This window comes from Chlorocebus sabaeus, chromosome 12, assembly GCF_047675955.1.
Source record: "Chlorocebus sabaeus isolate Y175 chromosome 12, mChlSab1.0.hap1, whole genome shotgun sequence".
NCBI lineage: Eukaryota > Metazoa > Chordata > Mammalia > Primates > Cercopithecidae > Chlorocebus > Chlorocebus sabaeus.
The window spans coordinates 71,395,849-71,412,009 of NC_132915.1; the positions used below are offsets into that span (position 1 = coordinate 71,395,849).

The window sequence follows — 16,161 nt, forward strand, 5'->3', positions numbered from 1 at the left end:
TTTCTACATTTGTCATCGGCTCTTGCATGTCCCACGTTCCCTTATGTAATAGATCTTTAATGGATGCCCTACTGTCACAGAACCTTTGTAAGACCAGCCTATGCAGAATGCAAAGGAACTAAATAATGGACAGTTAATGTTCTGGCAAAGCAATTTATTATCTTGCTAGGAGCTGGTTTCTCATTGCATTTAGAATAAACTTTAAACAGCTATATCACCTTCCAGGCCTGATATGATCTGGCCCCTGCAAACTTACCTTCATGTCTTCCCACTCCCATCCTCCTTCTTCAAGCTCTAGCTACACTGGCTTTCTTTCATCCTTGGACTTTTAACACTGGTTCTTTCTGCAAGGCCTTTGCACTGCCGTGCTCTCTCTCTCTGGAATGCTTTTCCTTTGGCTGAATTTTTCCATGTAATTCAGGTCTTAGTTCAATTTTAATATCCCCCAACAGATTTCCCATCCTATCTAAAGCAGTCCATGCCCTTCCCTATCCCTAGGTCCTGCTATCACATTACCTAGTTAGATTTCCTTGAAACCTCTTGAAATTCCCTTATTTATTCTTTTGCGTTTTTTTCCACTTCACCTTCCCCATAGAACATGAGCTCCTCAGTGTCAGGGGTCTTCTGTTTCGTTCATTGCTATATCCCCAACACCTAGAATAGAACATGACACATAGTGAGCAATGAATGAATGAGAAAGAGTATAAGACTCACAGTGGAACTGCCTACGAACAAAAGGAATACTGGACACAAAGAAATGGTCTAGGGAAGAAAATCAGGAAGAAGAGGAACAAAGAATGGGGTCTAGGGACTGAGAATTGGTTACAGTGCACAATTTTAGCCCCTATACAATGTTTTATACATGCATTCCAAGCAGAGGGAATGGCAAGTGCTAAGAGGAAGTCTTTCCATCATCACACACAGCTGTTTTTTACTTTGTTGTTGCTAGTGGTTTTGTTTTCAGTGTGTGTTGGGAGTTGGGGGAGGATGGGTGTGAGGGATCCCTGTGTGTTTCTCTCAGGGGAAGGCTGGGTTTTTTCTTTCAGGCTACAGGTGTTGCTGCATGTTCTTGGGGTTGTCAGTGGAGCACAGACAGGAATACCACACATGGCAGCTCTGCAACTTATTCTAAGACTTTTAGACCAAGAGGCAGGAAAGAGTGAAGGAATGATCACCACATTGTACCAGGGGTATACTGATGAGAGGTAAGATGATTTGGGTGGCAGGGGTGACCCCCAATTTTTTTAACCCAGAAAAAGATGGATAAATGCTCTGACATTGCTGTGATCCAGGGATCTGTGGTCACGGTTGCTTGTGCAGGCAGCAGCCAATACTTCTGAATGGCCCCCTTGGGACTACAAAACTGTGTGGTGGGGCAGGGAGCCCATACTATTTGCTACATCAGAAAAATCCATTCATGAAAAAGAAAGACAGAGAAGAATAAAAGTCTTCTCAGAAAGCCTTAGTAAAATGGGTGCTTTTATTTTCACAGACATGTCTATGCAAATACAGTCAGTCACAAGAGAGAGCTTCTTAAGCCTGATCAAAATTTAAACTCTGAAAGGTGAGTGAGCCTGTTAAGAGACCTCCACCCTTCTAGTAACCTATGTCCCTTGATATGGGAAGGATATCTTAGTTCTCTCTAGCCCCTTGCTTAGGATTTTAAATGAGAGACTTCAGCTTTGGTGTAAAGCTGTCAGCTGCCCTAATCAAGGACAATACACAAAAATTAGACTCCTTGTAAGAATAAGGGATTAAGTGGAGGAAGATTTAGAAGTGAGTAGGAACAAAAGAGCAGAACTAAGCCTGCATCTGCAGAAAATGTCCAAGGACAGCTGACAGAGTTCAACTCCATGGGGAAAAGGCATGTTAGTGTGTAGAGAAACTGGACAAGGAGGGATAGCCTTAGCCTTCCATAATGGAGAAGTCAAGGGAAGGAATGACTGCATGCAATAGAGAACTGAATTAGAAGGAGCAGAAATGTAAACCAGCAGTGCTTCCCTATCTTGGGCCTGGCTAGCTTAAAGTGGCTCCACTGTCATTGGTCAAAAAACTTTCATGAGGAGATCCAATCACTAATGCAACAAACTCTAATGAGTTCTAAGTTGGAGATGGTTCAGTTCTAAAGCTTGGGGGTAGACAGGTCACTGGGAGAGAAGGAATGAAGGAGTGGGATCTGAACATTGTAATAAGTCATCTAGTAGCTCTGATCACTTTGGACATTGCTGGGGGATACACAACAGCTCACTATAACATTACAACACATACTTATATCTGTTTGTTCCCCCAAACTAACATGACAATGTGTTTCTGCCATCTTAGCTTACAGAGACATGATTTAGTCCAGGTTATACTCAGATTTTACAAAAGAGACTTTGACCACATAGATATTCATAAAATTAATCTGGTTAAGAAAAAAGTGCAGGGGCTTGAAGTCAGAAGAGCTCTGTTCCCATTCTGGCTATGCTGCTGTCAGGTTTGTGACCTGGAGAGCAGTTTAGCCTCTCTGGGTCTCAAATTGTTCATCTGTAGAGTGTGGGTGATCAACCTTTATGTAATCCCTCTGTGTTGAGTGGGTCTCCAGATGCAAGTTCCCTGTGGGAATTTAAAAGCAAACTGTGGCATCGAAACAAACTGGACAATTGCTTGAACTCTTTGTCATCATCCATCCTCATAAAGAAACTTGTTGGTCACAAGTCTGATGGTACTGTTAAAATACCTTTATTTGTAACTTTTGAGAAAAGTAATTTTCAGACTCTGATCTTAGAATAAGCTCATGAGGAGTCTCATTTCCAAGCTGGAGATCATTTCCAGTTTGAATGAACAATTCTTCTTTTTGGCTTGGCTGAAGGTGGGGCTAGAAAGCTGAGCTGCACATCCTTCAGAGGTCATCATGAAAAGTCAGTCTTTATTCTAACAGGGCTTGGTCTGGAATAGCTGGTACACAGGTGGCAGCCCCATGCCCTATCTCATACTTTAAACAACATCACCAATATCTTTTTCTGAAATAAGCTTGAGTTGTATATGTTTATTATAGGAGAGAAAAGTTTGCCAAGTGTCTTCTATGGACTAAGCACTTGCTAGGTGTTTTACATATATTCTGCCATTTAATCCTCAAGGCAACTTTAACAGGTAAGTATTACTGCCCTCATTTTACAGGTGAAGAAATTGAGACCCAGAGTGACTATATGACCTGCCCAAGGTGGTCACATCATTAGGGCATGGCAGAGATCTGAAATAAAAGTTCAGGTCTTCTGACTTCAGTCCATGCTTTTTTTTTTTTTTTTTTTTTTTTCCTATAACATCATGCTACCTAGAAGAAAAAGAAATGAGGGTAAGCAGTCAGCCAACAAAGTCAGGAAAAATGATATGCCACTTGTAAAGAGCTCATCCACACTATATCATTCTGAAATGTCCAGTTTTCAAAGAGTCAGAGTAGTACAGAAATGTTCAATGTTAAATCACTACTCAACATAAGCAATCTGACTTTGATGGTTCAGAAGCTTTTCCAGATCTTGTCGTGCCTTAAAGTTCTCATTAACTATATCAATTATCAGTGCACTAAAGATATACAGGAAATGAAAATGCCAGGTAACAGAAAAGCCAGATCACCTGCCTCCAAGATGCTGGGTACTGCACGGCTTTTATCAGTTTTTATTATACCAGGTCAAGGAAACAGATGGAATCTATCTACATGGTCCTGCCTCGTTAGGCATATATTCTAAACATACATCCATTTTCATACCCAATGAGAAAGAACTCAATTCCAAAGGATCTCACCTTTCACAAAATCCTACCCTTAAGATCCTAAAACAGTCATATCACTGTGCACAAGATTTTTGGCAGTCACAAGCTCTATCACAAAGCAGAGCTTAAAAACAGATGGAGAATATAACCGGGGTTCAAATGCACCCTCACTGGGTGGGTCAGACTGCATGAGGCAGTGTGGCTGTGTGGAGGGAGAGGTCCGGACCTGTGGCAAACTGCTGCTCCTGCCAGGAGGCTACCAAAGCCAAGGCTCTTGACTTATTCATGTTCCTCAGCTGCCCCAGTGCCTATATCTCTAACAACAGCAAACAGTGAAATACCTGCAGGCAACCATGTCTAAATAAAGAGATCAATATTTGAATCTTCAAGAAGTGGCCAACTTCAGAAAGGCATTTCTTGGCACCCTAGAGGAGACTGGGATGAAAGTTGTACCGGAGACTGGAGAAGAGCCCAATGTGTTTCACGAGGTTCGGCTCCACTACATAGGCCCTCTCTCCCTTGGCCCTCAACAGCGAGTACAGTGCCATGTCCTTGCCAAAGCCCTTGTGGCAGTACACTTGGGACAGGTAGGTGAGGGTCCGGCGGGCCGCAGGTGCAGGGAAGAGCATGGCTGGGGTACAACACTGAGAGGCAGGAACCACACTGTACAGGGAAGGACTCAGCCGCCGCAGTTCCAGGAAATAGTGCCGACCCACCAGCTCCACCAGACCCATGCTATACAGGGAGAAGAAGAGCATTACAGGCCAGCTAAACCCTGGGCGGCTGGCAAACCTCATGTATATCCAGGTTAGTAAGGGCCCCAGCAACATGCCTACACCAACCCACTCCAGGATCCGCATGGGCTCTGGGTTGATGTAGTGCTGGAGCCTCTCGGGGTGATAGAGCTTGAGATAAAGGGCATCTCTGAGATGTGGCTCAGAGAAGCGAGCCCGCAGAAGATGCTCCAAGACTGGGAAGATCTGCTCTTCTGGAACAGCATCGTCTTCCACCATCAGGACGTAGTCTGGGTTGTAGGTCTGCAGGGATGACTCCAAGCAATAGACATAGTCCTGCTTCTCTTTCTCAAATGAGTTGGTTGAAGGGTCATCACCATAATCATCCTCAGTGCCCTCATAGCGATTGGCCACAGGGACATACTTGGAGAGCAACTTGGCATCAAAATGGCTCACACTGCGCTCCACGTTGCACAGGAAGAGCTGGTGCCCCTCGCACTGCGGGCCACATTGCTGAAGAAGCCGGTGGAACTGGGACACCACCTGCAGGACGTAGTGGAAGCCAGGCTGTCTGTCCACGGTGATGATGGTGATCACCAGCCAGGGCCGGGGGGTGGCCTGCCAGACAATGGGCACTGAGCCATTGGCAGAGGGAAGCTCCTCAAAATAGTGGAGGGCAGCCTCGCCCTCTTTCAAGCTTTGCTGCAGGAACTCTTGGCTCATTTGGTTCAGATGCCAATGGCGCAGATAGAAGTAAGAGTGTAGAAGTCGGTGACAGGCCAGGGGGGCCAGCAGGCCAAATGTCACCACTGTTAGGATGAAGAGCTGGACAGCAGTGCTGCCCCAGGAGAGTCGCCGCAGCCTCCGGAGGAGCATGGCAGCTGGAGAGGTTGAAGTGCTCATGAGGTCAACTTTTGTTCATGTCTGGTCCCAAGAAAAAACCATCCTGGAACTCAGGCCAGAGTCATCAGAAATCAAACCTAAAGAGAGAGGAAGTAGGGAATGGTAAGGGTAAACATTTTTCTTTTTTTAAAAAACAAAAAACAAACAAACAAACAAAAAAACAAGGGCCAAGAACTGAACTCAGCACATATCAAACCAGAAATTATAATTCAAGGCTCTGTAGCTTTTAGAGACTTTAAAGTATTTTCTGCAGTAAACCATTCTTTGGTTGTGTCTGCTAACAGCCTCTGGGGTGTGTTTATCATTTCTATGAGTAACAAGATCTCAGTGCATCCAACCAAGTCTCCATGCCTAAAGATACTTAGTTAGGTCTACAATGTGCCAGAAAATCTCCAGGTAGGCTGTTAGGATCATTATTCACCAGGTACACAGACAACAGGTTCTTAAAACAGGGGCAAAAAGCAAGGCTTGGCACAAAGGAAATATACAGATTTAGAGCAAGTTCCAGCATAAGGGCCCAGAAAATACTTGATTAACTGTGCATATAGCAATTTCCAAAAAAAAAAAACTTGTCCAACAAGAGAAGGAATACTTAGGAGTCTCTGAAATATCTTTGTTTTTTAATGTCATTTTCCATTCATATGTTTCTAATCTCAAGCAACTATACTTAACATTCCATATTAATTTAATCCTGATTGTTCTCCCATTTTATTTTTGTAGATCATGGGAACCGATGAGAGGAAGTATCTCCCATAAGCAAGCAAACTCTAGAGCCCTAGGCTTGGGGAGGGAGGAAACATCTGGAGGAAGATCCATGAGTAGCTGTTCAATGAAGAGGGGTTGGGGTGGGGCAAGGAAAGGCAGAGGTGAATATGGAAGAGACAGTTGTCCTCAGTTTGGTCCAGGAAAAAATGCTGTGTGATGTAATGATTCAGAGCATGGGCCTGAGGCCAGGCTCATGTTGGTATGAATCCTAGCTCTACCTCTCACTTGTTGGGAAGTCAGTTTACCTCTCTATATCTTATATTTCTCAGCTCTAAAATGGAAATAATAGGCCAGGCGTGGTGGCTCAAGCCTGTAATCCCAGCACTTAGGGAGGCCGAGACGGATGGATCACGAGGTCAGGAGATTGAGTCCATCCTGGCTAACACGGTGAAACCCTGTCTCTACTAAAAATACAAAAAACTAGCCGGGAGAGGTGGTGGGCGCCTGTAGTCCCAGCTACTCGGGAGGCTGAGGCAGGAGAATGGCGTGAACCCGGGAGGCGGAGCTTGCAGTTAGCTGAGCTCCGGCCACTGTACTCCAGCCTGGGCGACAGAGTGAGACTCCGTCTCAAAAAAATAAATAAATAAATAAAATGGAAATAATAATATCTATCTCTTAGGGTTACTGTGAATATAAAATACGTTAGAAAGCAAAATAATGCAGAGTAAAAATGCCATTATAATCTATCCATATGTTCAAACTCATAATAATATTTCAGAAGTAAGCAGGTCTGATGTTCTGATGGAAAACAGACTACTGCCAAAAAACAGAATTAAAAGGACAAACCCAGTCCTTTGCTAGTAGGGTCAATGCAAAACTAAATGGTGTCTGCAGTACAGAAAGTAAATCTCCTGCCTCAGAAGCATAATAAGGTTTATACACATTTGGAGGAAAACTGTGTAGTTTGTGAGTTATTGCAAAGGGAGGATTGCCCAGGAACCGTGAGGTTGCTGTGGAGCGGACTCAGCCAGTGCTCTCATATCCATGCTCTCCCCTTGGGCACACAGAAAGACCTCATTTCCTAGCTTGCCTTCTCCAGGTGGAGTCATGTGACTAGGGCTTGTCAGCAAAGTGACAGGGGTGACACCTGGGACAAGGTAGTTGAGAACAGATGTGCCATTTTGACTTTCTCTTTCCCCATCTGCCAGCTGAATGGAGAGCCCTGGTGGATCTAGAGGAGGGTACAGTCACCAGATGGCAGAAGCCTGGGTCCTTGAATCGTGTATATACATATCCCAGTTTTGGGACTGCATGGAACAGATGTCCCTCCCACTGCCCACCTCCCAGTACCCTCCCAAACTAGAGTGGACTGTGTTGTGAGCAACACATAAACCACTCTGTCTAGACACCAATCATTTTTGGACTTTATTACAGCAGTTAGCCTCTACAGTTGTGTAGAATATCAAATGTCTATAGGACAGTGACATGACAATTTCTCAAGTAGAGAAACAAGTTTCATTTCAGCCACAGAAGCAGATTGTACTATGGGACTCAAAGGTGAGACAGACTATCCTAATACGAAGAGATCAGGATAGTACCCAAAGAGGGAACAAAGCAAAGAGAGGTTTGAATAGTATGCAACCCCAGTCTTGCTGGTTTGTGAACGTCCATTATATTGCAGACTGGTTGCTTCTTCCTCTGCTTTGCTCAGGGCAATGGAGTTAACAAATCATGTGGTTGCACATCCACGTGGTCTCACCAGTTCCGCATCACTACTAATGGAAGCCAATACTAGAATTGGGCTGAGCTCACACTCCTGCAGTATTGGCCTTGGAAAAGGAGGCATTCAAGTGGCTTTCTGCTCAGACTATTATCCCTGCCTTTGCTATTACCACAAGGGAGCTGGATCAATCTAGAGGAGGGAACTAGAGACAATGAGATGGGGCAGGCAGTTTGGAAAATGCCAGGCACATAGTAAGAACTATCACTTACTATGATATGTCACAGGGGAAAGAAATGGGAACACCTAGTACTGACATCAAGATAACCTTGGGTCCCAGGGAATTTATCCTACTGGGGATGATAAAATCATTAACATCTCACATAGTCCTTCACTTTAAAATTATGTCTGTGCGACTGCTGTTCCACTGACAATAAGTTAAAGAGAGGGATTCGTTCGGTTCAGAGGACACATGGTCCCTGCCTATATTAATCAGCTTTGCTGGGGTGATTAACAGTCTCAAATCTTCATAACTTAAAGTAATAACACGTATTTCTTGCATACGGGTTTGTGGATAGCTGTGGCTCAGTTGGGGTCAGCTCCAGAATGTAGGTCAGAATTAGTTCATGCCCCTCCTTCTAGATTGAGCTGCAGAAGAAACAGTCACCTGGCCACGTGTTCCTATGTTGCCTGGAAGCTGCACAAGAGGCCAAGTCAAAACATGCAGGTACATTTACATCCTTGTTTCAGTGTGTCACAAATCAAGTCTACTCATCATCCATTGGCCAAAACAATGGGACAGGAAGATTTACTCCTCCCACAGAGCAGAAGGAGGGGAAAGTGAAGATTCAATAGGAAAAAAAAAAAAAAAAAAAAAAGCAACAGGCCGATTTCCAAATCCTGAGGAGAAAAGAAAGCATCTAGCAATCTGCTCAGAGAGTATGGAAATTTTTTTAGAATGCTCACAGGGCTTAAGACCCAGCCCCCAACCCCAATCATTACACACTGCACGAATAAGGACAGGCTTCAGTAATGATCCCAAAAGTCTCAGTGGCTTATAAGAACGAGGGTTTAATTCTTGCTCACATTACTTGTCCTTTATAGGTCAATTGTGCCTCTGTTGCCTGCTGTTTGTACTCTAGGACCCAGGCAGATAGAACTGTTTTTTTTTTTTTTGTTTTGTTTTGTTTTAACATTGCTGGTTTTGTGGTAGAGAGAAAAAAGGGGAATAGTGCACCACAAGCGGGCTCTCAAAGCTACTTCTCAAAAGTGACACAGATCACTTCCACCCACATTTCACTGACTGGAACATGTCACATAATAACTTAAGTTCAACAGAGCAGAGTTATGTCATTTTCCTGCAAGAAGGGAGTGCCAAAAGATACATGGCCACACCTGAAGCCAATGACTGGAGAAATCTATGTATTCCAGGGAGAGGCAGAAAATCTACTCCAGGGAGGGGCAGAAATATACTCCAGGGAGGGGCATGTTGAACAATAATGCAATCTACCACACCCACCTAGGACACAGGAGCTGGGATCAGATCCTTTATTCAAGATTAGATGACTGCTTTGCTGAAAATCCAACCACATTGAGTTATAGAGTCATTCAGGAGTATGTTCTTGTTTATTGTTTAAAATATTTTCTTAGAAGATTTAACCAATTGTTGCACAGTAGGCTGTGGTGTCCAATGGCACCTATAATGTATTTCACCTTACTGATCTGGTTTTTTTTTTTTTTTTGAGACGGAGTCTTGCTCCGTCGCCCAGGCTGGAGTGAAGTGGCCGGATCTCAGCTCACTGCAAGCTCCGCCTCCCGCGTTCACGCCATTCTCCTGCCTCAGCCTCCCGAGTAGCTGGGACTACAGGCGCCCGCCACTTCGCCCGGCTAGTTTTTTTGTATTTTTTTTAGTAGAGATGGGGTTTCACCGTGTTAGCCAGGATGGTCTCGATCTCCGGACCTCGTGATCCACCTGTCTCGGCCTCCCAAAGTGCTGGGATTACAGGCTTGAGCCACCACGCCCGGCCCTGATCTGGTTTTAAGAAGAATGAATAGCTGGATGTGGTGGCTTAAGCCTGTAATCCCAGCACTTTAGGAGGCTGAGGCAGGTGGATGGCTTGAACCTAGGAGATTCAGACCAGCCTGGGCAACATGGCAAAACCCAGAGTCAACAAAAGATACAAAAATTAGCCAGGCATGGTAGCATGTTCCTGTAGTCCTAGCTACTCAGGAGGCTGAGGCAGAAGGATTGCCTGAGCCCCAGCAGGTTGAGGCTGCAGTGAGCCACGATCGTACGACTGCACTCCAGCCTGGGTGACAGAGAAAAACCCTGTCTCAAACAAAGCAAACAAACAAACAAACAAACAAACAAAAAGATGAAAGATAAATAGCCTTAGGAGAACAGATATGAAAACATAGGACTTTTCACTGCTAGTTTGGGGAAGGAGTTTTTTTTTTTTTTTACTCCCAGCCCAATCATAAGGGTGAGACAAGAGGGCTATGTCTATGTTACCACTCTGATTGTCTTTTTCCGGAATTCCAGTTGCCCATGATGTCACAGACTGAGGCCCACGCTCCAGAGACACTGTGAACTGACTGGCACCTCTGAGCTGACCTACTAACGATTGCACCATTACAGCTCCAATTCTACAGAACAATAAATACCCAGTTCTTACCTATGCTTTGCATGTGCTCTTTGAAACACAGGCCTTCCCTAAACAGAATTCTTTACCTGTTACCATGTCTAGAGTATAGGGCTCAGGGAAGACAGTAAAGGCCACAGACTCTGAGAAATGAACATGAACTAGGGCTTAGATGAATAAATGGAGCGACAACAGTTAAATTTTAGTGCAACTTCTGAAAATTAAACTAAAGGATCCACGGGTGTGGGAGACACAATACGAGGGTGTGAGTCAGGGGATGAGTGCTCAAGAATGTTCTATGTTTCCCAAATCCACTATATGTATGGCACCACCACTTTCCCAGGCAACTCAGTCTAAAACACTAGTTAGTTCTAACTTCTCACCTCCATGCACTCACTTCCTAATCCCACCTCTACAGCCTCTTTTATTATGCCTCTCTTTTCCTCTTTTCCCCTCCCCTTCCCCTTGTCAAGCCTTCCTGCTTGTCACACTCTAGTTCCTCCTCAGCACCTCCAAGCCAGCTGATTGCAATAGGCTCCTAGTGGAGCTTCTGACCTCCAGAATGAGCAACACAAGCCAAAAGATCTGGGTCCAGTTCTCATCCTAACACTCACTAATTCGATCAATTTGTATTAAAAAAAACCATTTATCTCTCCGAGCCTATTTTATTTCTCTGTGAAATAGGAAAATAAAAGATACTTCAGCTGGGCACAGTGGCTCACGCTGGTAATCCCAGCACTTTGGGAGGCCAAGGTGGGCGGATCATGAGGTCAGGTGATTGAGACCATCCTGGCCAACATGGTGAAACCCCGTCTCTACTTAAAATACAAAAATTAGCTGGGCGTGGTGGCACGTGCCTGTAATCCCAGCTACTCAGGAGACTGAGGCAGAAGAATCGCTTGAACCAGGCAGTCGGAGGTTGCAGTGAGCCGAGATTGTGCTACTGCACTCCAGCTTGGCAACACAGACTGTGTCTCAAAAAAAAAAAAAAAAAAAAGCCATTGTGACGATGAAGAGACAATAGCTATGACAGCCCTTTGTCAGCATAGGACACTGTGCAGATGATGGTGATGTTTTACCTGATCAGCATCCATCTGATACTCTGAAGCATAAGTCAGAACATGGCACTCTTTTCTGTAAAACTATTCAATGATTCCCCCATGACTGTAGAATAAAGTTCAAATTATTTGCCAACATTCTTCACAATCCAGTTCCAACTATCTTTCCAGCTGCATTTCTGCTCCTCACACTGTCTAACTCAACCAAGAATCAGCTCAAAAGGTACCTCTTCCAAAAGCCAACCCTAACCTCTCCAACCAGAAAGAATCTCTTTTTTCCCCTTAAGTACTGGGGCCCTTTCTATGAACTTTTCCTCCAGGGCATTCATTTGTCACTTTCTACTTCAGACTCATCTATTTATAGCTACCGCTTATTAAGGCCATACTACATATAGCATGGAATTAATCCCATTTAGTTGAAAAAACTGATGCTACCAAGTTGCAAGCAGGAAATTCAAGCACAAGTATAAATTTCAAAGCTCATGTTTTTCCATGATGCCTGTTGTCTTCCATGGCCTTGTTTATGGCCCTTGACTTATGATCTGATTGGACTTTTAAATCTCTTTTTAGTAGATTTAGTCTGATTTATCTTTGGTATCCCTCACAGACCCAGCATAGAACTATGCATAAAAGACACTCAATGCTTGTTGAGCAAATAAATAGCCTCTTTGACCTCTATGGGTCTCAGGTCCTCAGCTATAAAATTGGTAGTATCAAAGAGCTGGTAATATACTGTGTAGAGATGGACTTATTTGTAAATGTTTGTGGAGCACTTACGTGTCAGGCACTGTTCTAAGCATTTCATCTATTGATCCTCATAAAAAGCCTTTGAGAAGTATGACTACTAAGCCCATTTTATACTTTAAAAAACTAAGCTTTTAAGCAGGTGGCAAAACTTGAACCCAGGCAGACTGTGTCCGGAACCCATGTTCTCAACCAATATGCACTACTGCCTGCACAAATTTGGAGCCCAGGAAAATCAACTGAAAAACCATTAGAAATGGCAATAGACTTTCAAAACATGGTTGGTACCAGAATTAATATGTAAAAATAATATATAATATACATAGCAAGTATATATACACAGGTACTATATATATGCATTACATGTTCATATCTGTACCTATATTATAATGATTGCTTTCATGTAAACAATCACCAGTGAACTAAGGGAATAAAAAATCCCAATCAAAAGGGAAAAAATAACCCAAATACCTAGAAATAAATTTCAGAAATATGCAGAATATATACATATACTACAAAATTCTACCACAGGGTATTTAAAAAGTCATTAATAAACAGAAAAATAATGCTCAGGTGAAAAGACTTGGTACTAGAGATCCCTTTCTCCATAATTAATCTCTGTATTTAACAGCTGAATTTAATTTACTTCAAGAGGGAGTGGCACAGTTCAACAACTAGGCACTTTCATATAAATTGGTGCAGTTTTTGGAGGAAATGTTGGTATGCTGGGCAGTATCTATAAACATTTTATATGTGCATCCCCTTTGACATAACGATCCTACTTCTAGGAATCTACTCTGCAGAAATGCCAACACATGCTACCAAAGATGGATGAGAAATGTTCATTGCTGTTTTGTTTGTAGTAGAAAGAAAAAGACAGAAAGAGGGGGAGAGGAATGGAGGGAGAAAGGGAAGAAAGGAAGGAAGGAAGAGAAAGGAAAGAAGAAAGAAAGAGAGAGAGAGAGAGTGAGGAAGAGGGTGGGAGGGAGAAAGGAAGAAAGGAAGAACTGCAGGCAAATGAAATACCTAGCAAAGGGAACAGATTTTTAGAGAATCATAAAAGGGTATGCTATGAACATGTTAAGAAGAACGAGAAAGGTTTAAATATGTTGACATAAAAGAAATCCTAACTAGGGTTGTGCTTTGGACTGAACGTTTGTCCTCCTCCTCCCCAGCCACAATCCGTGTTATAAATCCTAATCTCCAATGTGATGGTATTCAAAGACAGGGTCTTTGAAAGGTAATCAGGTCATAAGGGTGCAGACCTCAGTAATGCATGCTCTTTATTAGTGCCCTTATAAGAAAAGACAGGAGAGATCACTTCTTTTCTCTGCTCTCTCACATGTAAACCAGGAAGAGGGCCCTCACCAAAACTTGACCACACTGGCACCCTGATCTGGAACTTCCAGCTTCCAGCAGTTTGAGAAATAAATGTGTCTGTTGTTTAAGCCACCTACTCTTTGAGAATGTGTTACAGCAGCTCAAGTAGACTAAGACCAGAAGGGAGAAATGTGAACTATGTCAGTGCAAATTACAGAAAAATGTGCAGAGATATGACCATTTTATTTTTAATGTGGAGTATAATTTAGTGAAGAAGAAATGAAGCGCATGGGGACAGCAATATCCTGTTTTGATATCTACACTTCTGCAAAGAGCATTACTTTTATAATCATAATTAAGCATTCGATTAAACACTGAGTCTTGTGTTAGACACTGGGAAGGTGAACATGACAGGGCACCTGTTAAGTCCATTTTTTTATTCGTGATTTAAATTGCTATAGCTATAACAAATTAAATTACATATATATATCTGTTTGTGGATTTTGGCAGCTGTCTCTTCCTGCATTGTGGTGCCAGTGCCATGTCATTTTCATTATGAAAGCTTTATAACAGGTTTTACTATCTGACTAGGCAGATTCTCTCTCATTACCCAGCATCATAATTTTCTAGGCCTTTACAAATTAATTTTATTGAGGTACAGTTTACATACAATACAATGCACCGCTTAAATATATATTTTGATGAGTTTTGTCAAATTTATATTCCCCTATAACCATCAAAATAAAAAATAGACCAAAATATCCAAAAGATCATTTGGAATTAGAACTAGTAAAAATTAACAGAAAATACTCGCTATAGTGCAACATGTGACAAATAATTACTACTTTAATGTGTAATACACATAAAGTGCTTAAAAACCAGGAAGAGAAAGATACTCCAACTGAAAAACGGGAAGAAGAATTAACAATCAACTCATCTACAGAAATGCAAAAGGCTACCACACAGAGGAAAAAGTGTTAATTCCTACCGGTAATCAAAGACATGCAAATTAAGACAAGATACCATTTCTTGGTCCACACTTTTGATTCAAAACTTCAAATGTGTATACATAGAGAAAATTTTAAGATATGCAGAAAATCTAAACCATCTAGAAGTTGAAGTTTTAAGTTATTTTTATTTTATTTCTCCTTTGGAGTTTTGTTTCCTGGATGTTTTCTAATAAGCGTATCCTTACAGCATTCTGATAATTCTAATAATGTTAGTTTTCTCTTCTCACCTCATAAAGTACCTAGTGCAGTGCATTCTAGAAATTCAACCCTAAAGAAAAGCTATTTCCCCTTAAAAGGATTAGTTTTCTTGGAGAAACACACACATGCACGCGCACACACACCTGCATGTATTGCTAATGGTCCGCATGGTGAGATCATCATTGGAGCCGCCCTGTAGTCCCCCGGAGAGAGTGTGGGTCGAGCAGGGGATGCGGGTCACAACGACCCTGCAGGAGCTCATGCCCCAAGACACCGTGAGCGCAGTGCGACACTGGCGACGCCCGAGCCAAGGGCCAGAAAGAGGGTGAGACACGCCCAGGTGGACCTAATTAACCCTCCCTCTTGGAAAAAGAATGGGGGACGATGTCCAGGGCACTGGATCTAGTGTCTGTCGCTGACCTTGGGCAGTCCCTGCCACGCTTGAGCCTCAGTTTCCCACCCGTAGGCCGAGCTGACCGTCTCCATCGCTGCGCTTCTTCCCTTCTGCTGTTTTTTTCCCGGTGCTGGGAAGGACGCCTTCCTCTGCCCAGTCGCCCTCCCCCAGCCCTTGGCTGCGAGGTCGCCCGCAGAAACCCAACACCGCGGCCGCGCTCTCGGCGCGCCAGGCGAACCTAAGGTGTGGACGCGCTGCGAGGGTCCTCTGCGGGCGGCCATTAGGCGCCAGGCCCCTTGGCGCTTCGGCCCTGCTAGGCTCGGCGAGGGTCTTACCCAGACTGGCACGCGCCCCGCTCGCGTCCTTCTGTTGGCCTGTCAGCGCAGCTGGTGCAGGAGAGGGCCAGGGAGGCGCCCCCGCTGCACTCAACCATCCCCGCACTGACGCGGGCGCCTGCCGCGCGGGGGACCCTGCGGGACCTCGCAATCCTCCGGCAGGAAGCGGTCGGAGCTCCGGGCAGGGCCGCCAGGCAACCCGCCTGTCCGAGGCGCACTGCCAGGGGCACAGGCCCTCTGCGACGCCTCTCCCCAACCCCCAGCTGCCCTGCTTGTGCCAGCTGTGGCCACCCCTAATCCTTGTCCCCGCGCTCTGGTGTCTCTCCAGGGCTCCGACCACCGCGCCAAAAGGGCTGGGCAGATAGTGCGCAACAGAAACCTACCGGGTTGGGGCGATCAGCTCGGTCCCCTGCGCGCGCCGAGGGCCGCCTCTGGTATCGCCCAGGCTGGCTAGCTCATCCCGGTGGAGGCGCCATCGCCGGGGCCCGGAAGGAGCGGGCGCAGCGCGGTTTGGGTGTGCGCCCGAGCCTCACCTCCTCCCGCCTCGCAGCTCGGGCGCAGGGCTCCCCTTGCTCAGGCGGGCCATGTGACCCGCGAGCTGCGGAGCGACCGCGGCCCCCAAAGCCGGCTTGGGGAAAAAGGACGGCAAAA

The 16,161-nt window shown here is 44.6% G+C and overlaps 1 protein-coding gene across 4 annotated transcripts; it reads right to left on the reverse strand.

Moving 5' to 3' along the window:
• Positions 1 to 1,461: 1,461 nt before the first annotated feature.
• Positions 1,462 to 16,152, reverse strand: PGAP4 (post-GPI attachment to proteins GalNAc transferase 4). Of its 4 annotated transcripts, none has more exons than XM_007968550.3 (2): positions 15,894 to 16,152; positions 1,462 to 5,461 (listed from the first exon to the last, which is right to left on the reverse strand). In XM_007968550.3, the coding sequence occupies exon 2, from the start codon at positions 5,382 to 5,384 to the stop codon at positions 4,173 to 4,175; it is 1,212 nt and encodes a 403-aa protein (XP_007966741.1). In that variant the 5' UTR covers positions 5,385 to 5,461; positions 15,894 to 16,152; the 3' UTR covers positions 1,462 to 4,172. The 4 variants fall into 4 exon arrangements, with proteins under 4 accessions (XP_007966741.1, XP_007966743.1, XP_007966742.1 ...); XM_007968552.3 differs by having other exon boundaries at positions 14,925 to 16,133; XM_007968551.3 differs by lacking the exon at positions 15,894 to 16,152 and adding an exon at positions 15,511 to 15,712.
• Positions 16,153 to 16,161: the final 9 nt, after the last annotated feature.